At 41.8% G+C, this 27557-nt stretch overlaps 2 protein-coding genes across 2 annotated transcripts in view; one reads left to right on the forward strand and one right to left on the reverse strand.

Moving 5' to 3' along the window:
• Window positions 1–14916, forward strand: part of nox4 (NADPH oxidase 4) — a 68343-nt gene extending 53427 nt beyond the window's left edge. The window contains exons 14-18 of the mRNA XM_080429055.1: window positions 2504–2623; window positions 2809–2917; window positions 4449–4517; window positions 10620–10720; window positions 11025–14916. Coding sequence (XP_080285181.1) covers window positions 2504–2623; window positions 2809–2917; window positions 4449–4517; window positions 10620–10720; window positions 11025–11145 — 520 coding nt within the window. The 3' untranslated portion in view covers window positions 11146–14916. The remainder of the gene's footprint in view (window positions 1–2503; window positions 2624–2808; window positions 2918–4448; window positions 4518–10619; window positions 10721–11024) is intronic.
• Window positions 1–27557, reverse strand: part of LOC308086080 (uncharacterized protein) — a 499718-nt gene that overhangs the window by 342236 nt on the left and 129925 nt on the right. The window lies entirely within an intron of this gene.

Raw genomic sequence — 27557 nt, forward strand, 5'->3', positions numbered from 1 at the left:
AATGGAGATCTTTCGGATAATACAGAAAAGAAAAGGTTCATCTGAACCAAACACACTCAAAACTATGTGTACAGGATAAACCTCAAGATTCACATCAATAGGGAAAAGGTCAAAGGTTCAAGATCCCATTCAGGGGTCAAGGCCTGGCTGAGAGCAGAGCTAACTGAAGAACAGATGGTTGGATGTTTCATGACACTTTGTGGGACATGGAGATCAGAGTAAAACAGAGATGAACTGCAGTGAACAAACAAACAAGGTAAATAGTACAATAATCTTCACTGTCGGGTGGAAACCTTGTATGTCCAAAACTGAAATGGAAAAAAATAGCCCGCGTTCCAATGGATCCAATGTAGTTGTAGTTATTTAGTTAGAAGCTCTTGTTAATACTTTTTGGTTCACTATTTATAAAAAAAACACAGACACACTTGACCTGTGAATAAAATAAAAAACAAGATATTTAAGAAACGTTGAAAGGCCAAATGAGGAACAGCGCCACAGTTCATAGAGATACATACAGTGGCCGAACACAGTATTGAGCAACATTGAGCCCTCATTGGCTAAAGGACCAGCCAATGAGGAAAAAGTCACGACTAGCCAAACAAGTCAGGACTAGCGAGTGTAGATATAGACCAGGTTTGGCAACCTGGTAGTACAACCTAAAAGTACTGAAAATTGAAAATACTCCAGTATAGTAAAAAATCACACCCTGTGTGAAGTGGGCGGTGTCTTGCTAGCTAATCACAATACTGAATGGAGTCGATCAATCATGTACAAAGGATAAATACATTTATTGAAACACTCTTTATGATGGACAAAACCATAACTTGAAAAAAACAAAATTTGTTTTTTTTCAAGTTATGGTTGCTTATATAGGGCTATGCACATGTGTCATGTGACACTGGCCAATCACAGTCCTGAATAGGCTGTGATTGGCCAATCACAGCGCAGGATAATTCTACTAATTTCCTGGGCCCAGATCACAGCGCAGGAAAATGTACATTTTTCCAAATCTCACTTATAGGGGCGGTTTCACCGCCCAAAAATCACACCCAGTGTGAAGTGGGCGGTGTGGTCATCACAGTGATGGAAGCTCACTTAATTTTTCTTTTTTTCTTTTTTAAGCGCATAGTCCTATTTATAGGTTATTTATGTCATCATGTGTCTCGCTAGTCGCTAGCCAATCACAGTGCTGAATAGAGTCAGCCAATAGAGTCAGCCAATCACAGTACAGCTAGGGGTGTACTAATGAGCCAATCATAGTACAGCAAATGTGTACTAATGAGGTGTCCCAACCCCACTTATAGGGGCGGCTACACCGCCCAAAAATACCTAAAGATTGTACTTGAGTAAATGTACTTAACTTAGTTTACACCACTGCCCATATGGGGTTCAAGTGGTCAAAGTGACCAACACAGTATTTGCAAAGAAACAAACTAGCAACTGTGTGACAAGAAGGAGAGAAGAGTGCTAGTTTACTACCTGTAAATGTGTGTGTGTGTGTGTGTGTGTGTGTGTGTGTGTGTGTGTGTGTGTGTGTGTGTGTGTGTGTGCGTGTGTGCGCGTGCGTGCGTGCGTGCGTGCGTGCGTGCGTGCGTGCGTGTTGGGGGGGGGGGGGGGGGGGGGTTTGCGTCTGTCTATATGATATCCCAGAAGTGTTTAAGCAGCTGCTGTGTGCAGAAGGAACCTCATATTTTTGACTCAAAGTGTGGTCCAGGGACCCCCAGGGTTCAAAATGGAGCTCTCTGAGAGTGTACAAATGGACATTACATTTCTTTCTTTCTTTCTTTCTTTCTTTCTTTCTCTCTGTCTGACTGTCTAACTGTCTGTCTGTCTGTCTGTCTGTCTGTCTGTCTGTCTGTCTGTCTGTCTGTCTGTCTGTCTGTCTGTCTGTCTGTCTGTCTGTCTGTCTGTCTGTCTGTCTGTCTGTCTGTCTGTCTGTCTGTCTGTCTGTCTGTCTCTCTCTCTCTCTCTCTCTCTCTCTCTCTCTCTCTCTCTCTCTCTCTCTCTCTCTCTCTCTCTCTCTCTCTGTGGGTTGTGAGTGTCTCTCCACATCTGTGCTGTGGGATCATCTCACATACTGTACAGGATGTTGTGTGTTTATCTGCCTGTTTGACCCACAGGAAGTTAATGTACTCCCAAATGCTCCAGTGTGTGCGTGTGTGTGTGTGTGTGTGTGTGTTTGTGTGTTTGTGTGTTGTGTGTGTGTGTGTGTGTGTGTGTGTGTGTGTGTGTGTGTGTGTGTGTGCGTGCGTGCGTGCGTGCGTGCGTGCGTGCGTGCGTGCGTGCGTGCGTGTTAGTGTGTATGTGTGTACGTGCTTGTCCATTCACATGTATTCTCGTTACTTTTTTTTGTACTCCCCTTGACCTAATTATCTGTGTTGTGTTTGTCCCTCCCGTGTGTGTGTGTGTGTGTGTGTGTGTGTGTGTGTGTGTGTGTGTGTGTGTGTGTGTGTGCGTGCGTGCGTGCTTGTGTGCGTGCGTGTGTGTGTGCGTGTGTGTGCAGGCTGTACGTGGACGGTCCGTTCGGCAGTCCGTCAGAGGAGGTGTTTAACTACGAGGTCAGTGTGTGCGTGGCGGGCGGGATCGGAGTGACGCCATTCGCCTGCATACTCCACGCCCTGCTGTGAGTGGCTGTCTGGCCTGTCCGTCAAACCTTCTTCAACCTCCCAACAAGGAAATGAAAGACCAAAACTGTTTGAGATTCATCATGACAATACATTCATAGTTTCTTTCTTCTTCTCCTCCTCTTCCTCTTCCTCCTCCTCCTCCTCCTCCTCCTCCTCCTCCTCCTCCTCCTCTGTCCATCAGTGATGGCTGGAGGGCCTTCAGGTTGAGGAGGTTGTATTTCATCTGGGTCTGCAGAGAACTTCAGTCCTTCTACTGGTTTGCTGAGCTGCTGTGTGCGTTGCACCATAAGGTACAGTATGTTTAACATTATATATGTCACAGGGAAATTGAAAGAGGAGCGCTTGCTTTTATGCGCGGGGCTTCGGCGCGAGGCGGGGCTTTTCGAGACAGTTTTTTTTACGAGAGGCTCGCGAGGAGGAGGAGGAGGAGGAGGCGGAGGAGGCGCGAGGCGGGGCTTTGATACGAGGCGGCGCGAGGAGGAGGCGCTAGGCGTGGCTTTGATACGAGGCGGCGCGAGGAGGAGGAGGCGCGAGGCGGGGCTTTGATGCGACGCGGACCGCACGTGATAATAGTTATTGTCCATGACGGAGGCGCGCCGACTCAGCAGAGCTTGAGGCCGAGGCGACACGCCCGAGTGCCTCCAGGCGCGAGTGCCCGCGTCGACCGGCCGAAAAACAGAAAACTGTTCACATTTGTAGAATCGGCTTCAGGTCTTAATGGGTTAAAATCAAAGAACAGTAGGATAAACATGAACTTAGTCAACAACAAGGTAAATAGTCACATAAGTAGAGTGCAGAGAGAACAATGTAGTGCCTAAAAAAAACACTAGAATACCAGGTAAACAATTAACCTTTCTCATCTATCTAATCAACCTGTCTAAATAACATTCTGTTCATTTGTTTTCGAGACGAAAACTAATCTTGAGTGCAGCTTGGCAGGTGCTCTCAGCTCTGAGGTCAGAGCCATTTTTATTGGAGTTAAAGGGGAAGGTCAGAGGTCAAAAGGGTTAATTACATGTCCTTAAAGTTCTCACACCTGGTCTCAAATCGGCTGGGAAATGTCACTTTGTCTGGTTTTTTTTGTATGAAGTTGTATCGCCACCCTGTGGCTATTTGTATTCATTGCTTTTGTCAGGGGCAGTTATAGCTTGCCTGGTGGATGCAGTGGTGGAAGGTACTTTTACTGTAGTACTGTACTTCGGTACAATTTGACATACTGTATTTAATTACATTAATAATTATTTTAATTACTTTGTATTTCTACCCCTCTACATCTTATAGAGGCAAATATTGTACTTTTTACTCAATTACAATTATTGGAAAACTTAAGTTACAAGTTTCTGTTTATATTTGTAGATTTTGATTATTATTATTATTACAAAACATTCATAAACCAACTAAGAAATATTTTATTAAAACTCAACAAAACATACCATAAAAAAAACATTTATATTCACCCAAAATGCTATATTTTGTAAAGAATCTTCACAGAGCGAGTCCGGGCGAGTCTTTTGCGACTTCGCCACAATATTAGCCTGTTCATTCATTGCTTTGATAATAGGGCTACAAATCAACAGGAATAACTGCTCTGATTTCATTTTCTAACATGTATTAATATTCAAGGCCAACAATGCATGCTTTTATTTTAAGATATTCTTTATTTCCACTTTGAAATTGCGCTGCAAATAAAGTGTGGAGTCGTCAAAATAATTCCCCCATGAAATGGGATTGTGGTATAAAAAGGTTTTAGAACCCCTGACAATGCATACGTTAATCCTCCTCCCATTTTTGTGTTTGTTGTTTCCATGTTTGTGATTTTAGCTTTGGCAGGAGAACAGACCTGACTACCTGAATGTCAAACTGTACGTCAGTCAGACAGACAACCAGCAGGTAGGAAACACACACACACACACACACACACACACGCACACACGCACACACGCGCACACACACACACTCACACTCACACTCACACACACACACACACACACACACACACACACACACACACACACACACACACACACACACACATTGCGCGCCCTTTTCCGGTGCACAACACCAGCATGGTGTAAAAAAATCTGGTATAGCTCTATAGCTGACCTCTAATTGCCCGAATCCGAACATGAATCTTTTCCAAATCATCCCCAAATATGTTTGGTTTTGTATTTTTTTTACCACTAAACAACCATTTCTCTTGTCCTCACGATGTCTATTTCTCAAGTTGTAATATACTTGTGGAGACATTTGGTATGTGAACTAGTACACACCACCAGCAGAGGGCAGCAGTGCCTGCTAAAAAGAGCATGTGATCTGCAGGTGTCTCTGGGAGGGTTTCACACATTATAGTTAATGTATTTGCACACTTTTAATTGCACTTTAGCACAGATTTTTTGGTTCAGCACTGAAGAAATAGCTAATTGTGGAGGTGAGAAAAACACTGAATTTAAAAAGAAAAGAAAAGACAAAATAAAATGTGGAAACAAAATGTGTGTAATCATACTATCCATTCCCTGCTCTCTCTCTCTCTCTCTCTCTCTCTCTCTCTCTCTCTCTCTCTCTCTCTCTGACCTTTCCAAGTCAGTATACGTGCGTGCGAGAGAGAGACTTGTAGTGAACAAACATTTTCTCTGGAGTCAGGGTCATTTTGGGGGTATTATCTCTCTCTCTCTCTCTCCCTCTCTCTCTCTCTCTCTCTCTCTCTCTCTCGGTTTTATAGTGTATTCAATCCTTTCTCTCGCATTCTGCTGAGGGATATTTTTTTAGCGTCTTTTCAGCTTATTTCTGTTTATTGTTTATCATTGTTCTCACGGGAGGGTGCCACCTCGCTCACCTTGCTCTCTCGAAACTCGGCGCAATCTTCCATACTGTCCAAGAACTAAGGGATATTTATTGTTTCGGACTCCGGGTTCATCTTCTGTTGTTTTGTTTTGTTTTGTTTTGAAAAGGGTCACAAAAAAAGTGTAGTCTCTTTTGCCTGAGGCCCATAAAGGAATGCTTAGTCATCGAGTTATTTCGGTAAAAGAAAACGGAAAGGTGGAAAAAGATACATTGTTACAGCGTTATTAATGCACTGTGAAACTAAACTGAGTGTACAAATGGAACCAAATGGACCCTTAGGGGTCCATTTGGTTCCATTTGCACACTCTCAGACTAAGAACTTTATCAAGTCAAGACAATTTTATTTATAAAGCACGTTTAAAACAATCTGGTTGACCAAAGTGCTGTTCAGCATGATAAAAAACAACATGATAAAAAACAACATGACATGGGTCTTTCTTTGTGTGTGTGTGTGTGTGTGTGTGTGTGTGTGTGTGTGTGTGTGTGTGTGTGTGTGTGGGGGTGTGTGTGTGTGTGTGTGTGTGTGTGTGTGTGTGTGTGTGTGTGTGTGTGTGGTGTGTGTGTGTGTGTGTGTGTGTGTGTGTGTGTGTGTGTGTGTGTGTGTGTGTGTGTGTGTGTGTGTGTGTGTGTGTGTGTGTGTGTGTGTGTGTCCGGAGCTAATCTCGCAAACCACTGGACCAATCAGCAGCACATTCCTTGTGCACACTGCCAGTAGGCTACCTTAATCCACCAATGTTTTTTTTTTCTTCATACATCATCATAATCATCATCATCATTCTATTAGCCACCACATTTCTGTCTGTAGAATCAACTCTGGGGGAGCGAGTTACACACCCCAGATTTGGGGTGCGAGTTTCAGATGGAACCCCTCGATGGAACTGGTCAAATTGGCCATTGGAAGGGGCTTACGGATTTAACAAAAATGTAAAATTAAAAACAGGTCTGAGGAAGAGGCACAGGATTCACGCCGGCCTAGCATATATTGTATAATGGTAGAAATATCTAACTTATCTATTTGCCAGACCCAAGGGGTCGGGCTTACATGAGGCTTTGTACCTGTTTCGTCCATACATGGGCATGGTCACTTTGTCCTCCGGCCCCAGCCAAAAAAAAGTCTGTCACTTTGTCCTCCGGCCCCAGCCAAAAAAAATTCTGTCCCCAAAAAAAGTCTGTCCATACATGGGCATAGAAGGGACACACGTCGTGCGAAGCCCGGCCATCTCCATACATGGGCATGGTCACTTTGTCCCCCGGCCCCAGCCAAAAAAGTCTGTCCCCCTTTCGTCCCCTTTCGTCACGAACTATTCATGACATCATTATTATGTCACAAGTATATAATTAAGTAAAGCTCATCAACCACTGTACTCTCCATTCTGGAACCCAGTGTGTTACATACTAGGACTTCATTCTGGGTCTGGCAGAACCGGGTCTCCTGGTTTTTATGATGGAAGTAATTTTGGGCTCTGGTTGGGCTAAAACCTTGTCCACATTTGGAGTCATACAGTACGTCATGGATATGTCATCGATCACTGATGTCACAGGCATACATGAAGTCCCAGATCCACATGATTAGATTTGTTTTATTCAGCCACAGAATTACATTTTGATATTGAAAATACCTTGGGTAGAGATGCCGCCTGGGAACCAGAATGAGTGTCAAAGTGTCCCTGACACTTAACCCCTCACTGCTCCCTGGGCACCTTATTATTAACCCCTACTGCTCCTAGTAGTTAGGATCGTGACAGTCTCTTGGTCCTTCAGACCAGTGACCTGTTTTTCTTCAGGTTGTCTGGGCGATTTCTGCGACCGGGTGGTTTACCAGGCTAATCTGCTTAATGCTTAATATGTTTTATAATGTGTTGGTCCAATTTACATCATATCTGATTATTTGATGAATATAATTTGATTCAATTGATTTAGTCAATCGAGCTATTCTAAACTCCAGACAGATTTAGTTTTCCAAGATTCAATGTCAGGGCTGTTCTCTCTCTCTCTCTTGTGCTGTAAAGGGAGAGAAAATTGGAAAGGAGAACATGTAATACCAGTCAATCTGACCAAATAGACACTGAAGGAGGTTTTAGGAACATTTAAAGTGCAATGCAAGTGACATGTGATGGACATAGAGTTGAAGGTTGGACATGACATCCTGGTGTTTCAAACGTCAGAGCAAACCAACCAGATACAGACCACAGGCAGACACTGGGCTTAACCCTCTAAGACCCAGTGATCCCTTTTGGAAACAATTATATTCTATAAAGAAAGATGTTTAAATCTTTTTTTTTTCTGTTATTTTTTCACCTCTAAATGCTCATTGGGTCCTATTGTTTAGTCTTACAATGCCATTGGCCAGGATATTTGTATATAAATACCCCCCACAGAGCCAGGAATCATCACAACTTGAAAAATCTCTGTTGGAACAGATCTCTTTTTTCTCTGGAAGATATTCCTCACAAAAACGTAAGTAATATGCCTGTAATATTTTTTTTGTTGAACATTACAATGTCTAGAACATGTACATATGTTATTATTGTGAAATATATGTCCCAAATTAGAAATTAAAGCATGATTCATACTTGTGTCTTTTTGGAATCGTTGGGCCCTCTTGGTTGCAAAAAATACAAGGGCAGGCCTAATGTTCACCTGCTACTGTTCAGCCTTATATATAGTTTTCACAATATATTTAAACAGTTATATGTGTATTTCCCCCACTTTGCATTACTATATATATATATATATATATATATATATATATATATATATATATATATATGAGAGAGAGAAACAGTGAGAGAGAGTAGGCTATATGTGCATTTTTACTTTAATTTCTAATTTCCAATGATATTTGTAACCATTGTTTTAACAGTCAGAACCATACAAGCTGGTTCCTTTGTTCACAAAAACTGAATTGTTTGCTTTGAGCAGTAAGCCTCAGAAAATGTCCACCCAAACTTTCTCTCTCCCCCTAAACAATACATATTCAACCATAGTTTAACCAATATATTCCCTTGTTATTTCTCAGTATGTTTAATTTGCTTTCGATACTACAAGGACAGTGGGACCACTTTGGTACTTGTTGGGGGTTGTGGGGGTTGTTCATTATTCATTCAAGGTGTGGTGGGTACTTAGGGGCAATGGAATGATGCCCACTTAGCGGCAATCATCATCACACAATAGGTTTGCCAGACAGTATTGTATGACTTGTGAAATGTTGTTTGTAAGCACTACTAAATGTACTAATGGTCTTTATTTCATTTCAGAATGCCACAACAACAGAAAGGGCCTCGCTTCTCAGCAAGGGATGTTCTGGATATCGTGATGAACGGAGAGAGTGATGTTGACATAGACATCAATGCTATTTTGTTGTTCTTTTAATAAAATTGATTTAAAAATATGGCTTATTGGTGTTATTATTCATAATGTATACTGTTCTGAGGCCAAATATTATTAATAATTGATCTGAGGCCAAATAATAAACCATATAAATGAATCCTTAAGTTGTTTTAGTGAAGTAATTACACATTTGCCATGTTATCCTTAAAAATGGCCTATAGGAAATTTTGCTACCTGATGGACCCAACGTTTCCAAACATTTGCATAAAAACTTACCAAAACATAAAAAATAAAAAAACATTATATTTTCCTCTCCTAAGTACTCCTACAAGACCATCTGAAAGGTTTTTTTTTTTTTTTTGCAAGTAGAAATATATCCGGGTCTTACAGGGTTAATTGCCACAGTAGACACATCACTTTGCTGACAGATGTGTCTCATTCTACTCTTATCATGAAAAACAAGATGGGGGCTCGCAAAGATGGGCGCTCGCAACCAGTGGTGGAAAGTAACATATTACATTTGGAAAGTACATTTACTCAAGTACTGTACTTAAGTATAATTCAGTTTTCAGTACTTTTACTTCTACTCCACTACATCTCAGAGGCAAATATTGTACTTTTACTCCACTACAATTATTTGAAAATTTTAGTTACTAGTTACTTTGTTGATATAAATTATTATATTATAAAACAAACATTAACCCCTTTAGCCCTATTTTATACCTAGGCTATTTGAAAATAGCCGATCTACAAGCTCACAACTCGTCGCGATGCGACGCGTTGTGAGCTTGTAGATCTGCTATTCTCAAACATTTTAGTACTTTTACTTTTGGCACTTTAAGTATATTTTGATGCCAATACTTTTGTACTTTTACTCAAGTAACATTCTGAACACAGGCCTTTTACTTGTAACAAAGTATTTCTACATTACGGTATGGATACTTTTACTTAAGTAAAACATTTGAGTACTTTTTCCACCACTGCTCGCAACTCATGCGTGGTCTTTTTCAAGTATGACTTGAAAAAGACAGGACGGTCGAAACGTTGTATATTGCTGCTGTGCTGTGAATAAAATTGGTGCATTTTTAAGTGAGTTGCGAGCCCCCATCTTGTGTTTCGTTCTACTCTTATAGACACTCTAGTCTTCAGACAGTTTGTGAGGGGAACTCAAATGTTCTGAATACGTTTTGCAAAGTCTGTCTATCAAGTGTGATTCTGATTCTTTAGGCCAGTGGTTCTCGATTTTCTTTTTTTACTGTTTTCATGTTAGATTAGTTTTTTCTTATGTGTATAACTGCAATGTTTGGTAAGCGCAGTCACACTCTTTTACATGTAAATTGTGATGTGTCAAATGAAGTTGAAGTTGATCGTGAATTTGATTACAGTATGTTGACTTGTTTTGATGAACTGTGATATTCCCAGTAAAGTAATTAAGTACATTTACTCAAGTACTGTACTTAAGTACTTTTACTTTAATGGAGTATTTCCAATTGTCTATACTTTTACTTCTACTCCACTACATCTCAGAGGCAAATATTGTACTTTTACTCCACTACAATTTGAAAACTTTAGTAACTAGTTACTTTGCAGATATAAATTATTACGTTATAAAACATACATTAACCATTTTAGCCCTATTTTACACCTTGGCTATTTGAAAATGTTAGATTTTCAAACATTTTTGTACTTTTACTTTTGGTACTTTAAGTACATTTTGATACCAATACTTTTGTACTTTTACTCATTCAATTTAGAATTCCGGACTTTTACTTGTAACAGAGTAGCCAACTTCTACATACATTATTCATATTTCGTATGCAGATCATTCCAGAGGAGAAGTACCAACCCATCAGTTCCAGGATCCTGGTTGGTCGACCGAGGTGGAAGCTGCTGTTTGATGAAATCACTAAGACCAATCAGCAGTGAGTAGAAGGGAAACATTAATGGCATGATATGGCGAATGATATTTCCTGTTTTTCTTCCATAAAATACTGAAGACAATTATTACAAAAAACACAGTTCTTAATGTATAGGCACGCTAAGAAGATAATCGAGAGTGGGAGCCCTGTTCTGTAACGAATTGTGTGTGTGTGTGTGTGTGTGTGTGTGTGTGTGTGTGTGTGTGTGTGTGTGTGTGTGTGTGTGTGTGTGTGTGTGTGTGTGTGTGTGTGTGTGTGTGTGTGTGTGTGTGTGTGTGTGTGTGTGTGTGTGTGTGTGTGTTTTCAGTAAGCGAGTGGGGGTGTTCTGCTGTGGACCCAAGGGCATCTCAAGGACACTTCACAAACTGTGTAACTCACACTTTTATTCTGGAACCACGTTTGAGTTCAACAAGGAATCCTTCAGCTGAGACACAAGCCTTCACTTCCTGTTGACGTACATCACTTCCTGTTCGCACATATCACTTCCCATTCACACTATTCCTATTCACACTAGGGATGCAACGGTTCTCAGCAGTGTTGCCATGTATGCTTATTATAAGCTACTTTGGGCTTGTTTTTTTCTGTAAAGTCACTTGTAAATATTGGTAGTTGCGGGTTGCATTTTTTTGGGGGGGGGGCTTGTTTCTGAAGTGTAGTTTCTTATTTGGGCTTGCTTCCTAATGTTGTTTAAACCAGTGGTTCTCAAACATTTTCATGTCAAGGACCCCTCCCACTAAAAATGTATATGTATTTGGCCAAGGAGCCCCTATCTGAAAATATTTTGTGCCAGGTACCCCTCAAGATTTGTGAATTCAACATTTTTCAAAATATTAAAAAAGAAAATGTATTTTTTTTCTTCAATTGGTTGGTTGCTTCTTTTGGGCTTGTATTTGTAGACTTGGGCGCTTGTTTCTCTCGCAAAATCTGCCAACACTGGTCCTCAGTTTAATAATGGAACTGCACTTTTCGCTATCCACGTGGTTCAACGCGCACTTCTGAATTGCGTAGTAATTTCACGCTACTACTTCACACACATTTCTTACTTCCAAATTGGCACGGTAGTCTGTGTCACTTGAGAACCCTCTCCCAACGGTGTCTACCGACCCAGAAAAGAAACCGTGGGCTAACTGAACCATTGCATCCCCAGTTCACACACAACCCTTCACATCCTGTTGGCTACAGACACCATTGCAGAAGAAAGATTACAATGTGCAGATATCCGAGGGCAATTTCATATATCGTTGCTGTCGGGCAGAAACCCCTTATCTCCATATTTTGTATATTTTCGTAAATTAATGCCTTACTTGATCATACTGCTAGCCTGGCTCCAGCCCCTGAAATCGCTAGCCTCGCATTCAGAGTCTGTTGACGCTGTAGAAGGCGGGGTTTTCTCGGTTGAAAATCTAACCTGCGGCCCGGCCCAATCGGGATTTTGTTAATCCAGTATGAACCAATCGCTAAAGAGTCCCACTTTGGCCACGCCCCCATCTCAGAAAACGGCTGCACTGAGAGGGGCTTTCAGACTGAATGATGGAGTGAAACGAAATGAAAATTCAGGCTGAGTGTCACGAAGATCTATTCCTTTTTTCTTTTCTTTTTTATCCTGAAAAGTAACAGTTTTGGACATTATGGGGTTTCCACCTGACAGAGATGATATTTGAAAATAAATTAGATTTTAAAATGGCCAAAAAGTTACATACATACATTTAGTTAAATTAACACTGTTACTGTGTATTCACACCGTACATATGATATGACATAATAATGCATGTCATATCATATGTTCTTTATTAACAACTGTATCAAAACCAAAGTGCAACCAATGTCACACTGTAGCACCAGCAGTGTTGAGCAAGTTACTCAGGAAAAGTCAAAAGTTACTAGTTAAGTATTACTCTTTTTAAAAAGTAGTAATATTACATTATTACTTATTAAGTAGGTCGGAGTAGGTATTGTCGGTATCAGCTGAGAACACGGGAGTCCTATACCTGTTTCAATGTGCTAGACACCTGGGAGATGGACTGCTGAGGTGGAGGGCCACGCCTACCATCAGCTCCCAATGCTTGCAGCACGTCTTGCCACACTGCTCATGTGTTTGGTTGGCGGTGCCAGGGATCGAACCCATGACCCTGTGGTCCAAAGGCGAGAGCTCTACCGACCGAGCTACCCAGACACATTACTTTACTATCAAAAGTAACTAGTTAGATTACTAGCGATATTTCTATATTACTTTTGCACGTACAGGTTACGTCATATTTGCCTAATTGGGCGCATGCTTTAAAGAACAGCTCTACAAGCTAACAATGTGTTGCATCACATGCATGTGGACAGCTTGTAGAGCTGTTATTTTTTTCCCGCACCTCCTACTATTGAGTATAAATTATAGGTCTATGTTGGTCAAAAACAAATTGTGTGACTTAGTAACACAAAGTTACTTGGATTAATAATATCATTACTGTTTTGACAGTTATACGTTACACCAGTGGTTCTCAAACCTTTTAATGTCAAAGACCCCCACAACCATGAGAGTGTAGAAATAGAACCAGATTGACCCGTAAAGGTCCATACTTGAACCCTAGCGTCCCTATTCTGGGGGCGAACATAGTCCATTGTTGTGATGTTGTGGATTGGATATCTTCAGCAAAGAGATTAGAGGTAAATATTAGAACAGTGGTTCTCCAACATTTAACAAGTTGATATACTGTATGTATTTGACTGCGGCTCCCCATTGGAAAATACGTTGTGCCAGGGACCCCCACAAGAGAAGATTTGTGTTAGAAATGTTCACATCTTTCAAGATGTTTCAAAAGAAATAGCAGATACAAGATCAGCTATTACAGTGCAGTGCATTAGGGTTAAAGTGGTTGAACTGATTTTGATGCTATATTAATAGATTTAGCTGGGGACCCCCTGGAACATCCTCAAGGGCCCCTCAGGGCCCCCGGACTAGGGTTGCCAGATCTGCTTATTATAATCTCCCCGCAAGATTTTATTTGAAAATAACCGATCTACAAGCTCACAACGTGTCGCATCGCGATGCGTTGCGAGCTTGTAGATCTGCTATTTTCAAATAGCTGATGTATATGTTAAAGTGCACATGTGGCCCATATTTGCCTCTTTTGGGCTGGTCTTCCTAGACCTGGTTGCTTGTTTCTCTCACAGAATCTGGCAACACTGCCCAGGATCCCACTTTGAGAACCACTGTACTAGAGGATCTAGTATAGAGCCCTGGGGGACTCCGGTCAATAAGTACAGGTTTTAAGGGTTAAACAGGACAAACTGACAAACAACACATTGAAGAAAATTCTACTGGAGGCTGACTTCCGTTTGTGCCGGTTCCAATCAAATCTTTATTATATCGTCGCTGACGGGCAGAAACCTCTTATCGCCATATTCTAAGTCTTTGTGTTTTTTTCGTGAATTAATACTTGAGTATTAATACATACTACAGCGTCACACAAAAGTCTCAAACGTAGCAGATCTATAAGCTCAAAGTGTGACGCAAAGAGACACGTTTGGAGCTTGTACTATATATCTGCTGCTTTTGCTATTTTTTCATTTGAATCCTGCAAAGTAACAGTTTTGAACATAATGAGGTTTCCACCCGAAACGATGTTTCAAATATCTACGAATCATGACTGAAAGAAACAGCAGATGAATTGAGGTAAAGAGGCGAGCTATAATCGTAACGTTTAGTGTTTTTTTTTTTACAACACTGGTGCTATTATCGACCTGTTTATTTGTTTACCTGTAAAAGTTGACACAACAGCGTTTATTTGAGCAAAAAGCCAAAATGCACCTGATGCCAGTATTTGTCTTTAGTTGATATTTCAATTTATTTATATTGTTTGTATATAAATATAATGTTGTTTTATAAGTTGTTTGTGTCTTATATATCAGTCATGGGAGAATATATCATTGCTGTGGGGCAAAAACCTTGTATCTCCATATTTCAACTTTTTATGGTTGTTTTCTTTTTCGTACGTTAATGCCATGCTTCATCATATAACAGTGTCACACAAAGGTTGCAAAAATAGCCGGTCTACAAGCTATTTTTGGAAAATAAATAAGTGAAAGTGGTTAAGTGTGTCTTGAACATATGAAAAGTATTAACAAGAGCTTTGTTTCCCCCCGTTACTGAAAAGTAACGGTTTCGTACGTACAAGGTTTTCACGCGACAGCAGTGACATCATTCATGGGAGAATATACCTGTATATGGCTTTGACCATTTCTCCACAATGAACAAAAAAAAAACGTTTTCATGTCGATGCTGATTTTATTGTGGACGATGTGTATGGATTATATAATCACTTCTACACACACTGGACTGCATACAGTGTTGGAAATCATTTGCAGGAAACAGAAAACCCCCAAATAGTGTTTCTAAAAGACACTGACACACACGACACTGCAAACACTGTTTCATTTACCAAATCATTCATTTATCCAGCATTATAAATGTGTATTTATGTATTTGATTGATTTTTGTTAATGTATGTTTTGATGATTGTCTCTTTTTTTTTTACAAGAGCAAAGCACAACTCTGAATAAAAGAGATTTTCTATTTATAATGGTTCTGAACTACTTGCATGCTTCACAATACACCATTTACACTGCAGACGTTTTGAATGGTAAATGCAGCAGAGATTAATGCCATTAAAGGTGCCGTAAATTAAATTTACAAAAGAACCCCCCCAAGGAGACAAGCCACGCCCACAGCTTCAAACCACACCTCCATGGGGATAGGCCACGCCCCTGGCTTCAAACCACACCCATCTCGCCGATAGAGGACAAGCAAACGGCTTTAAACCACAATCCATGGGGCTAGGCCACGCCCCCAGCTCGAAACCACACCCCCAAGCCAATAGGCCCCGCCCAAAGCTTCAGACCACACCCCCCAGGGTGATAGGCCACGCCCACCCCCAGCCGATATCAGATCTACAAGCTCATAGAGCTATGACCTACGAGCTTGTAGATCTGCTATGTTTGAGGCCCAGGGCTGTAAACCACGCCCCCCAAGCCGATAGGCCACGCCCAAAGCTTGAAACCACCCCCCAAGGTGATAAGCCACGCCCACCTCGCCGATAGAGGACAAGCACATGGCTTTAAACCACGCGAACAGTTTTCTTACCCCCGGTCTCAGTAGCCCCGCCCTGTAGGCCCCGTATTCGCTCTACATTAGAAGAGTTGGGAACGTTGGGGGTTGTCACATTGTAATACAGACCAAATACCCCATCTCAGCACTGACCTCAGTGGCGCACCTCGCTAATCATTAGACTTCCAATACACTTGCATTGACAGTCTGGGTTTGACTCCCGCTTGGGACATTGCTTTTTGAAACAACCGCGGACTATTTTTTTCCGCCGATAAAGTATAGTTTTGGACCATGACGGAGGCGCGTCGTCGCGGGCACTCGCGCCTGGAGGCGCTCGGGCGCGACTCCTCGGCCTCAAGGTCTGCTAGTCGACTAAGCGCCGTCCGAGTTATGTACCGATAGGCACAGAATCGTAAATGATGTTGTGGGGACTGCGTTTTCCCCAACTCGTTTCACTCAACTCGCCTGTCTCTCCCCACACCCGCCCCGCCCCCCCGCTACTGAGACCGGGGGTAAAAAGGCAGGTCGCTTAAACCACAATCCAAGGTGATAGGCCATGCCCCCAGCCTTAAACCACCCCCCCCGTGGTGATAGGCCACACCCACAGCTCCAGACCACTCCCCCGGGTGATAGGCCACGCCCACAGCTCCAAACCACCCCCCCTCGACGATAGGCCACGCCCCCGGCTTGAAACCACACCCCCAAGGTGATAGGCCACGCCCACATAGCGGCTGGGGGAGGGGCGGGGGGGGGGGCTAATTGTTCGATCGATCGATCAATCGATCGATCAATGCAGCCTCTATGGCTTGGATTCTGGAAATTCTTCTATCTCCAGAAGTATGTCCTATGTCCAGAAGTCACCATCTGTGAAAATTACTATGTCCAGAAGTCAAAACGGCCAAAGATGGGGTTTTGCCCGGCTCTCCACGGGGCCCCAGGGAGCCTCCGGCCCCCACCGGGGTGCCCAGCCAGAGCCCAGCTAAGCCTTCTACCTGGCTCTCCATCCGAACCCGGGGACCCACTTTTAAGCACCCCCCCCCCGGAGTCAAGACCCACAGCCGCGGGCGCTAGTTGCCCGGGGACAGGGGAGTATAATGCAATTTTGGCCTGGGGACAGGGGGATATAGATGATTTCTTCTATGTCCAGACTGCAAAAGACTGAATTCTTCTAAGTCGAAAGCTCAAAAGATGCTGTGTTGAGGGGCCCCCCACGCCAAACCGGGGCCCCTTTAGAGGACGCCACTTGGCCAGATGGAACCACAGTGAAGCTTATTTCCGTGTTCCGCAGCCCACCCGGGCTTTCTAAGCTGTAGATTATTTTTTCGTTTCCCCCCCCCAAAAAAAGTGTTTGATATTTAACATTGTAAAATGTTCAACTGGGCCACGCCCCCTATTTCAGGTGTTTCAGGTGAGAGGGGTGAACTTTGGTTCTTGGTTCTTTGGGTCTTGGGGACAAGTGTATTACGATGATGGCAGTTTAGATAGAACACCTGTGTTGAAAACTTGAGTTAACTTGAAGTAACCAAGTACATTTACTCAAGTAAATGTTTAGGTATTTGTACTTTGACAGTCCATGAAAGTACTATTTTGACTGTAGGCCAAGGAAGTACTGTAGGCTATCCCCATGCAGTTCTTTTCACCTTTGTGTAAATATTTTTTAAACATTTAACTTAAATTTTAAGCCACTCTGACATCTGATTTTTATAATGTAAGTCAATGGCAGGTGGAGCAGGGAGAAACCGTGTCTAAATATGGAGTCATACGTCATAGCTACGGCATAGATGAGTGAGGTCCAGGGCCGTGCTTAGGGATCAGGAGGCCCTAGACAAACCCCAGTATGAGGCCCCTGGGTCGGGAGTCGGGACCCATATGTGGGTTGCGGACCAATTTTCAAGGGTCGCGAGTATATACCCCTTTATTTTTTGTCTCCTAAATTTTGTTTGGAATATAGGATAGGATCTCACAGAATAGGAAAAAGGATACAGGTCAATAATGGAAGCAATGACAAAAAAATACTATATACGCGATAGATTGATTGATTGATTGAATACTTTATTTGAATTCGCAGACAAGTGAAATACCTGACCGGTGTGGCTTTTAATACAGTGTAACTGAGGACGTAAGTGAGAACGCGATGTTATGCAAAGCAGCCAGGTTGAGGCCATTGTTAAGGTGTTAATGATTGGCGGCTTGCGGGTGGCTGACGGTGCGTGCTCGCGCGTGCATGTGGAGCACGGGCCCCAGCCCCCAGCCCCCATAGTGTCAGAGCTAAGGGGTTGCCGACCCCCTGAGCACCCCCTAGAGCTCTCCACACACACACAGTCTGCCCCTGACCCGCTGTGATTCTTGGTACTCGTTCCAGTAGGCTACGTCTTCCAGTAGAGTGAATCGTGCGAGCAGTGAGGATTTTAAACCCAAGAGAGCCTATGGCTTGTTTCCATTGGGGTTCTTCTTTGTAGGCTATTCAATTCAACGAAACATTTAATGAATGTAAATATACACTACTATGAAAAACATCATGTAAATCAGCGCCGAGATAATTGGCAATACAGTGAATTCGGTAGCGGCGTTGACTGATTTAGCTCCTTTAGCCACTCCTACGAGTGGTCCCGCTGCGTGGGACGTGGTGTCGGCCTTTAGAACGTTTTTTTGGACGGCCTGTTTCGGCAGCCATCTCATCATTCTTTTCATCGACTCTTCTTCTGCCGTGTTTCCGTGACAAAGTCCCCTGCCTCTCCTTAATTTGTCAAGAGGCACTTTGTTCTTGTTTATGCCGGCCAAAATGTTCTCCCAAATTTCGCGTGGCGTGGCGTCCAAATTTGTGCGTCCAAATTTGTGGAAGTACAAATCTTCGAAAGCCTTGCTTCTCTCGACGGCGTTGAGGTTGAATATGTCCTCCATCAGTGCCAATATTCTGGAAGGCAAAATCAAATCAATACGTTAAATTCTTGCACCTGGATACCAGCCACAAAGTGAGCTCTCAGAAAGACTGGTTTTGTACAACAACTACAGATACATTTACTTCATAGTTCTACTACACTGCATCTCAGATGCAAATATTTTACTTTATACTTCACTACATTTATGTAATTTGTTACTCATTCCACAAATGCCCAATCCTTACAAGCTGTGCCTCGTTGTAAAGGTGACTAATCAACGATAAAAATATATGATATAAAACACAATACCAATTGGTATTATCAAAGGGAGGATTTAATCGACCGAAGTTAAGTTTCCGAACTTTTTGTGGGGAGTTTATAATCCTGTTTTCACTCATTTCCAAAGTAAAAAATAGCTGATGTACAGGCTCTCAAGGGCGCCATTGCAATTTGATGTGCTGAGCTTGTAGATCAGCTATTTTCACTATTTTTCTGAACTTTTTGAATCTCACCCCTGACAGATACCCCGAAAACTAACACTAAAATCCAATAAAAAAAAGTAAAACTAAGCCTTTTCAAAAACTAAAGTAAACTAGCAAACCGGATTTTAAAAACTTTAATCATAAATATAGAATAAAGAAAACGAATGAAGAATGCTAAACCGATAATTACCTTGGTGCAGTGTGCAGCAGCTGTTGAGGTCTCACTTCTACAAAGTAGTTTGTCAGTCAGCTGCATGTCTTTGGTAGCTTTATATGAGATTGTAACGTAATCTAATCATATTCATGTGATCATTAGATAAATAGAGGGTGTATTCGCATAATTTATTCATGATGCCAGTGGTGGAAAGTAAATAAGCCCATTTAAGGTATGACTGAATTGATTGATTGAATCAATTTGGTGATAAAAAGAAAAGGCACATCAGCATGAACAACAACACAACATCGATAAAACACAAAAAGGCCCTGAGGCTTATTTCCGTTTTTAGTTCTCTAAAACAACATGTAAAAAAAGTAAACTACTGCAGTGCATGGTAATCAAACTTTTTCAAGTCAAGGACCCCCAAATTGATATGTATATGGCCACCGACCTCCATGTGAAATGGACTTTGTGCCATGGCAATGTGACAGTCGAAGGTCATTTACAAAGTATGTAGGCCTATCTTATTTTGCCCATTAGAGGGCGCCATAGTATTTACATTTATTGTGTGGCTGCATTAAGGGTGCAGTGCAGAGCTCAGTTTTTTGGACCATGCAGTGATTTATTTTTCCTTTCTGTTTTTTTCAGGGGAAATACTTGATTTTAAAAAGTGTAGGGGGGGGGGGTATTCTTGTATAATAACCAGCAAATAAATCAAAGTGTTGATGAAACCTTGTTTTGTGTGGCAATGTCAGATTCAGATGGCTTTTGCATTTATTGTCTCCGCCAGGCCGAAAGGCATGGCGAGAGAGTATGTTTTACCCCCTGTCCGTCCGTCCGTCCGTCCGTGTGTCCATCTGTCTGCGAGCGGCTAATATCCGGCACCGTTGGCCCGGCCGCTGCGAAACTGTGCACACATACTCCCTGGATGCCAATTCAGAACCTCTGGGCCACATTTTTCAGATTGGCCTGTTATAGCGCCACCAGGAGGCCGATTTGTGCAAAATCAATTTTTTAATATTGATCCTACAGATTGTATCCAAACATCACGCAAATCATTACACAGTATCTCTATAGTCATGTAATCAACACGGATCTGTCTGATTTTCCATATTCCATCCTGATTGGCTAAGGTTGGCTTCCAAAGTTTGCAGGATTGGTCCATTTTGAACTAAATGCCTCAAATCATGGACGCAGCTTGCGATTTCCGTGAAATTTCATACGCACATTCCCACTAGGCCGAGGAGGAAATGCCACTTGAAAATGTTCAAATCAGCCTCATGGTGGCGCTATAAAAGGCCAAATTGCGTTTTTAACTGTAACTGCACCGATCTGCGTGAAACTTTGCACGCATACTCCCTAGAGGCCAAGGAAAAACATCTGCCCTGCATTTTTCACATTAGCCTTTTATAGCGCCACCAGGAGGCCGACTTATGTAAAATACATATTTTGAGATTAAGCCTTCAGATTTTATCCAAATGTCACGCAAATCGGTACACATGATCTCTATAGTCATGTGATAAAAATGGATCTGTTTGATTTTTCATATTCCATCCTGATTGGCTAACATTGACATCTAAAGTTTGCAGGAGTGGCCCGTTTTGAACAAAATGCAGCAAATCATGAACACAGCGTCCGATTGCGGTGGAACTTTGCACGCACATTCGCACTACGTTGAAGAACAAACGCCACCCTTTTAACATTGCCCTATTATAGCGCCACCAGGAGGCCGATTTTTGTTTTTTATATTACTCCTACAAATATTGTCCAAACATCATGCAAATCAGTACACATTATCTCTATAGTCAAGTGATCAAGATGGTTCCGTACAATTTTTTATATTCCATCCTGACTGGCAAATTCTGAACATTGCTGGCCCACAATAACCTACCTGACCTGGCGGAGACCTGTGCTCCGAGGAGCACTTTTTCTAGTTTTTTTTTTGCTGTGTTCCAATTTATCACTAAAGTACTTAATTTATCCTATGCCAAAACAAATTTCTGCAATATCTTAATTTTACCAATGACTTTGCCATTACTTTGATAGAGATTAGGTGATAAAGGTCTTGAGTGGGGGCACATGATGTCATACGCCAAGTAGGAAGTAGGAAGTCGGTCAGATTGGTCAGAACTATACTCTGACAGTGAGTACAATGGGTACAACAGGTGAAACAGGTTCGCATGAAAACCAGAGGGTACATGTGTTCCCAACGGGCATCATTCCCAACGGGAATCATTCCCAACGGGCATTGGCTTAGTAATATAGAAATGGTAAACATGTCAGTGTCTTCAATTCAACCTCTTAAAATTGTCAATTCTCCATGTCTAATGTAAATGAATAGTATATGGCAGTTTTTTAGTTTGTCATAAGCCTGAGCAGAAGTTAAAATGTTTCATCTTCATTGTCTAACTGTTATTGAAGCACACACTGTAAACACACAGAGGTTTTGTTCATGCCATTTACTCAGATTATTTTAAGGCACCCTGGATAAGAATCTCTGCTAAATGCCTAAATTGTTAATTTGAATTGTATTATTGTTCAATTATTATATGTTCCAATTTATCACTAAACTGCTTAATTCATCCTATGCCAAAACATATGTCTGCAATGTCTTAGTTTTGCCAATGACTTTGCCATTACTTTGATAGAGATTAGGTGATAAGTGGGCTTGAGTGGGGGGCACATGATGTCATACACCCCATCCCACACCACTTCTAACCTGTCACAAGATAACAATTCACACCTTCTTTCTTTGGGGTGTGTTTACTGAAGACTTCTGAAATCTCAGGGGATCCGTATAAAAGGTGCCCTCCAACAAACTGGAGGCAGACACTGAGAGACCCTCAATCAATTTGGAACACCATTTGAACTCAAACATGTACTCCACCACTGGTAAGTAGTGTTCACTGAGAAACAACTGATTTCAACTTGTCATGAAATATACTGTATTTGTTTCCTTTATTCCTCAGAATGTTAGTCTCTTATGACATGGGTTCATGTGGTTAATAGAAGGAGATGCATGACACTAATCTCTCTCTCCTCTCCTGACAGATGATCCTAGACAGGTGGGCTCTGCTGCCTGTCCCAGACCACCGGCCTCCCCGAGTCACGCATCCAGGTATGTCGTCTTTTTCAACACTTTGCATGCTCACATGCGTACAATATCTACTCGCATCTTACAACAAACTAGATAAGCCCTGATGCTCTTGCTCTGTTCCAATTTCTGTTTACACAGAAAATCATCAACTGACACACAAGAGCAGAATGTTCTCTTAATCTATTACAGTGATATCCAAACCTAACCGTCTACCTTTCTTTTTCCCTCAGGTGTGGTTTCAAAACACAAGAGCTCGCACCCTGAAGTTCAAAGGAGCCAAAAAAGCCTTGTGGAAGGCTGAGCTTGAAGGTCCTACCCAGGAATTCTCTCCGCCATACACCATGGACCCCAGCGGCCCTGAGTCTGGCGCTGTCCCTTTGCCACCCCAGGGACCACCACCTGGATATCATGCCCAGGTGAAGGATGAGGTGTTCAAATATGACTTATCGCGGCGCCCTCAAGCCTACTCCACCCCTGTACATTATGGGCACTATGGCACCATGTATCAGGCCGAGCAGGATCGGTACCCTGGAAGCAGCTCCAGCCCATCCGTGACGAATGCCTGGGCTCAGCCAGGGAGTCAAACATCCCCGGTGGCTTCTTTTTGGTGCCCCTCTCCACCTGAGATGAGAAACTCGGGAGCAGCCGTCCTGTACCCTGGATCTGCAGAGCAGCAGCATTACATGTCCAGTACAGGTTCCATGTCCAACAGCTCCGCCCCTGACACCCCTGATTCCGGCTACTGGGGCGGTGGCCAGGAGAACAGCCCAGCACAGGAAGATCACTACCCTCAGGTGTTTGACTCCTGGCAAGGGTATGCTGCAGAGGGCTCCAGGGAGTCAGCCAGCCCAGGGCCGATGATACCTTCCCAGCATGCCCCTCTGCCTGAACTATCTATTCACGAGATTCTGAGAGAGCTCTGTGACGAGTCTTGGTGAGGAAAGGGACTGGACAGTCAATTCCCTAAAGCAAAGCATGATTTATACTTTGTCAAATGACAGTGTCGCGTACTGAAAATAGCTGATCTACAAGCTCACAACCACATCATTTGAGATTATGTGTATCATTTAGATTTTTTGCAATTGCCATTTGTGTATTTATTTACTGTTTTTGATATGTACATAAAAAGAGGACTGTAGTGACATTTCAGTAGATCCCATCAAACCGTTGCCAACGGGATCTAATATTTTATTTGAAAAAAGTTATCCTACAATTGATCCTTAAGATTTACTTGAAGCTATTTATTAGTTATCTATTACCTATTTATCATGTATTTATGACTTTCTGCACTTTTATACAAAATAAATCTGTTATAAATCAATAATTTGATTGTTTTTGTGGTAATATCTTTAAAACCTATACAACTGAGACAGGCTCATCAGTAAAGTACTTGAATTTCTTTGTTATCCTTGTTACATGTGACAGATGTTCCATCAACTTGGTAGAAAAAAAGTAGGTCAAATCTCATTACCACTAGATGGCGCTTGTGAGTTGGGCCATGGGCACTGAGGCAGTAACAGATACATTCTGACCCAAACTTCTTTAGTTAAAAAAAAAAAAGAAAGATTGGGGGAAATATTCAAATATTTAAAATCTATTCCCTTTTGTCAAATATGTTTTTGTTTGTTTGTTTGTTTTTAAATACATCAAAATAGGAAGTCGGTCAGATCGGTCAGAACTATTAGGGAACAACAAGATCATGGCGTCAGAGATTCGGGGGTTAGCTCCGCACACAGTGGGCCCCATTCTATTTTGCTGACTAGTTTGACGCCTAGTGCCGCAATAACGTCAAGCTGTAGATCTATGCTTCTTGTCGAGCAAGCTAAGCAGCAAGTAGTCGTGACGTTGGTGTTCAGACTGTGTACATTATCTTCTGTCTCTTGTCTGTTGCTCTAATTTAGCAATGGTACGTAGCTGCTGCGTTGTCGGATGCAAATCATGCAATACTGAGTGTTCAGACGTTGGGTACACATTTCCAACTTGGAAGCAAAGCTACGGAGATCAGATGTCGCGTGTCGGAGATATCAAATAAACGTTGTATGGCTTGGGTGTCAGCCTTAAGACAAAATAACATAACCTTCAACAACATTTCCAAACGCATCTCTACCCATGCTCAAACGAGCATGACAGCACACAATACAAATATAAAAATCAATTGTGCTGATCAGACGGAGTCTCACAGAGCATAGCAGATCCTGCTAAGTGGCTACAGGCTAGGCTGGCAGTTTGCATGGGAAGTTTGTGGCTGTAGAGGCTAAATCTGGCATTAAAAAAATAGAATTTCTATCGAATATTTTAAATACAATGAGATTGAGCTAACAGTTCAGCTTTGTTTATCTTTGTGTCCTGTCTGAGAAAAGTTGTCAAGCGTGGCTCACGGTGGCTGAGTTAACAGGGTCTGTCTGTCTGTCTCTCTGTCAGACGGACCCCAGGATAGAGATAACACTCTCAGAAAGGTTGTTATTTTGAGAGAGAAATGTCCCGCAATATGAATGCATTTTGACATGTTTTATTCTGATGGTAACTGTTGTATAATCGTAAATACACTCGCGGGAGGGTGGCTCCGTGCTCCGTTTTGAACAAAATGCCTCAAATCATGAACACAGCATGCAATTACCTTGAAATTTTCAAGTACATTTCCACTATGCCGAGGAAGAAGTGCCATTTGAAAAATTTCAAATCAGCCTCATGGTGGCGCTATAACAGGCCGATTCGTGTTTTTACCTATAACTGCACCGATCTGTGTAAAACTTTGTAAGCGCACTCCCTAGACTTCAAGGAAAAACCCTTGCCCTGCATTTTTCACATCTACCTTTTATAGCGCCACCAGGATGCCGACTTATGTAAAACATTTTTTTTCCGATTTTATCCACATTTCACGCACATCTGTACACATGATCTCTATAGTCATGTGATCAAGACGGATGTGTTTGATTTTTTATATTCCATCCTGATTGGCTAAGATTTACATAAAGTTTGCTGTAGTGGCTTGTAGTGGCTTGTTTTGAACAAAATGCAGCAAATCATGAACGCAGCATCCGATTGCGATCAAACTTTGCACGCACATTCACACTATGTTGAGGAGCAAATGCCACCCTTTTAACATTGGCCTGTTATAGCGCCACCAGCAGGTCTAATTTAGCAAAACAATTGTTTTGAACAAAATGCCTCAAATCATGAATGCAGTGTCCGATTGCCATGCAAGGCCTAAGAAGAAATGGCTACCTTTTCACATTGACCTATTATAGCGCCACCAGGAGGCCACAATAACCTACCTGACGGGTTTTCCTAGTTTTGGAAATGTTTTTGCATAGGCTATTATTATTGAATACTTTTTTAAATAATGGTGACAAGCCAAATAATTCTAACATTGATCTAGTTTGCTAAGAAAAAAGAGCAGGGACACGTTTCTCTTGTATTATGGCATAAGACTGTCCATGGATAATCTCACAAATCGCTGGACCAGCATCAGCATCATATTTATTGTGAAAGATAATACGCCAAAGAAGTTCATTTAAAGTTAAACAAATTTCATCGGGGAACACAACTGAAGATGTCGTTGTCAAGCGACCCTTATTCTTGTTGTTGTTATTGTAGTTGTTGCTAACCATTGAAACAAACACTTTAAAACATGTCGGATGATTTACAGAAAACCTGTCGTTTCTGTGAAGAAATTTATTTTTAAATGGGCGATTTTCTAATGTACGCTCTATTTTTGGGCGGCGTCAGAAAAAAATACTTTGTGCGAACGGTTTCGGGAGATTGGAGTCAATCTTGCACAAAGTCCGGTGTATTCTGGAAGACTTTGTAACAAATGTTATAGGAAATTTAAAGGGGTGGAGGATGCAGTAATTATTTTAAAGCAATGGCAAGTAGACCACCATCACACACCCGAAAAAGCAACAGAACTTGAAGACAGAGAGGGACCCACAACGGGGCGAGAGAAGAGACAACGGGATACGCCAGTCAAAACGCAGAGAAAAAAAATGTTTCGGCCAAATCCCACATCGCCAACATCAAAACCCAATGACATTCCTTCTAGACAACGTAATACTGTGGTAAGTTCCTTTGGTGTGTGTGTGTGTGTGTGTGTGGCCTCTTGATTAAGTGCAAATACATAGTGCAATTATACCTTTACTCTATTCATTGCTGCTGTGTCTCCCCATGTATCATTTTATAGTGAAAAGTACACCTGTTCACAGGCAAAACAAAAAAGAAAGTAAATAAACTGGCCCATCTCCAATGATCATCTGGCCTCACAATAACTTTTCATTCTGTATGCACTCCCATTTACCATAGTAGGACAGAATAGTCTGAGTAATTAAATTATTAGTAGCAATATAAATGTAAAGTTAGGGCAAGTGTTTTTCTTTGGGTAAAATAAGGGTTAAATAGCTTTATATTCTGATGGTAATCATTGCTATAGATAGAGTGGTTGTTCAGTAACAGGACTTTCCATGTCTCTCCAGCTCTTTATTAAAAGAAAATACATTTTCAGGTCATGATACATATTTTATCCAATCAGGATAGAGAACTCAGTCAGGACACAGATGAAGTGAAATATGTAGTGATGACAACAAAATGAGCAGACAAAATTGGAAGTGGAACACTAAAAATGAAGCTGATAAATGGGTACTCTCTCCTGATTGGCTGACATTTTGTCACCTACCTGAAAATGTATTTTCTGCTTACCATATTAATGTGCTGGAGAGATAGGGGGACACCTGTTACTAAACAAACACTATATCAATGATTACTATCAGAATGTAGTGCATTAACCGTTTAACCAAACTCTTAGTTTTGACCAAAATATATCAGTTACTCTACCTTTTTAAATAGTTCATATTTGTTTCATGTTTAACAATTCAACTATATTTTCACGATTTTGCTCTCCTTATAGGTGTCTATCCAGTACCCTAGTAAAAAAGACCCTGTGAGGATTGCATGTAAACCAGAAGAGGCTGGAATTATAGAAAGTCTGGGAAGGGTCAAGTGGAAGAAAGCAGCCAAGCGGATAGTGCAACATAATGCTCTGATGGATGACCTAAAACCACTCATTTTGCAAGTTATCGATGAAGAGTGTCAGCGTCTCTGCCATGAAAAGGAGAACTTTATTTTATGGAAGTCTTC

The sequence above is a fragment of the Gymnoscopelus braueri genome (genome assembly GCF_963280865.1).
Source record: "Gymnoscopelus braueri genome assembly, chromosome: 5".
NCBI lineage: Eukaryota > Metazoa > Chordata > Actinopteri > Myctophiformes > Myctophidae > Gymnoscopelus > Gymnoscopelus braueri.